At 34.8% G+C, this 1,753-nt stretch overlaps 1 protein-coding gene across 1 annotated transcript; it reads left to right on the forward strand.

Annotated features, from left to right (window-relative positions):
- The first annotated feature begins 493 nt into the window (after positions 1-493).
- LOC102667015 (uncharacterized) lies at positions 494-1,469 on the forward strand. The gene is made up of 2 exons (XM_006603099.1): positions 494-536; positions 916-1,469. Exons 1-2 carry the CDS (start codon positions 494-496, stop codon positions 1,467-1,469), a joined length of 597 nt encoding a protein of 198 aa, XP_006603162.1.
- The last annotated feature ends 284 nt before the right edge of the window (positions 1,470-1,753 follow it).

A 1,753-nucleotide genomic window follows, 5' to 3' on the forward strand; every position in this document is an offset into this window, starting at 1 on the left:
ATGTGAGTTGTATTAAGTTGAGTTATGTTATAAATATTTTCATAATTTATTTTGATTACGTCTTGTTTATTCATTTTGTTATTTTTTTGTGATAACTCACTCCTAGTGTGCTATTTGTGTTTGAATCCTGTGATGATCTTAAACCTTGTATTCACTGGACCAGATGACTAGGTGTTAAAAAACCTCGTGTCAAAGGACGTTGAAACACAATGCTCTGATAAGATATAACATTGGGGATAAATTTTTATTTTAATTGCATGACGTTATTTTATTTTATTTTACCTCACTGATTTAACAAAACATTTAAACTTTGACGGCCTTATTTTGGACCGAATATGTTTTTAACAAGTCTTTTTATATATATATATATATATATATATATATATATATATATATATATATATATATATATATATATATATGTCGGGTAGAGAGTGTCACACCTCATGTCTTGGATTCAGCCACCGAAGTTACTCCTTATGACGGTGATGCAATGGAGATCATACAAAACTCAACAAATGTTGGACGTGCCAATGGTGACCCTGTCATGGTCACGTAAGGGGTGTTACCCTTTGTATCCGCATCTCGCATTTGTTTCCAATGAATTGCTTTAAAGATTGCTCGATTATTGCATGGAACATGCGAGGTGTTGTTGGTTGTGAAAGGAAATGCCATATTCGTCAAATGGTTCGTAACTACAAACCTTCACTTTTATTACTCTTTGAAACACACTCTTCTTTAGGAACCGACTTGGGTACAATCCTTGCTTCATTCAAGAGACACAAGGGCACTCCGGAGGCATCTGGATTTTATCTAGTTGAGGACTTTTCTTCCACCCTGGTTGACTCTATGCCTCATGCGATTACTACCTTTACTGTTAAAAAAAGTATAATGTTCTGTGGACTTGCACCACAGTGTATCCCCCACCAGTTTTGGTCCCTTGTACTGTCTTCTGGGACTATTTGATCACCTTGGGGGAGCACATTCAAGGGCCATGGTTGATGCTTAAGGACTTCAATGATATTATTCTTTCCTCAGAGGTATCTGGGGGCCTATTTTATCCCTCTCGAGCCTTTGCTTTAGCAAATTTCTTCAACGAGTGTGGACTTCTAGACCTGGGTACGGTGAGAGGTAGGTTTACATGGCGCAAAAATATCCAAAACGGAGGCCACATGAGAAAAAAGTTGGATAGATGCATGGTGAACTCAGGATGGAGACTTTTCTTCCCTCACGGTCTTGCTGAAGTTCTGAACCCGTATGGTTCAGACCACAACCCCGTCTTGGTCCACTGTTTTAAATCACCATCCATCAAGAATACTTCCTTCCATTTTCAAGCTGCTTGGACTCTTCATCCAGACTTTAGGAATCTTGTCTCTCAAACTTGGGATTCTACTCAGGGGGATGCTATCATGAAGCTGGATGGAGTGCTAACTTTTTTGCAGCTCCAACCCAATCCAACCTGGTCATAATCAGATTGGGTTAATTAGATTTAAATATTTAAAAAATGTTTCTATTTTTTGAAAATATTTTTTTAAAATAACAATTTATTTTTGTCTAAAGCTTTGTAAATCTATAATGATTAAATACACTTAAAAGAGATCAAATTGTGAAAATATTTTATTAATATAATTAATGATTTCAATGCTAGTATGATACTATTATTTTAGATAAAAATTAAGTATGATATTAACATGCAAAAATATAAATAAAATTAAGATAGAGAAAAAATAACTTAAAAAGGAAAAAATTATGA

Source organism: Glycine max, chromosome 18 (genome assembly GCF_000004515.6).
Source record: "Glycine max cultivar Williams 82 chromosome 18, Glycine_max_v4.0, whole genome shotgun sequence".
Taxonomy (NCBI): Eukaryota; Viridiplantae; Streptophyta; class Magnoliopsida; order Fabales; family Fabaceae; genus Glycine; species Glycine max.

Excerpts from the sequence above, each read along its gene's own strand:
- LOC102667015 (XM_006603099.1), top strand. The coding sequence starts at position 494 with ATGGAGATCATACAAAACTCAACAAATGTTGGACGTGCCAATG. Across the intron at positions 537-915 it reads AAATGTTGGACGTGCCAATG|TGTATCCCCCACCAGTTTTG; the intron begins GTGACCCTGTCA and ends CTTGCACCACAG.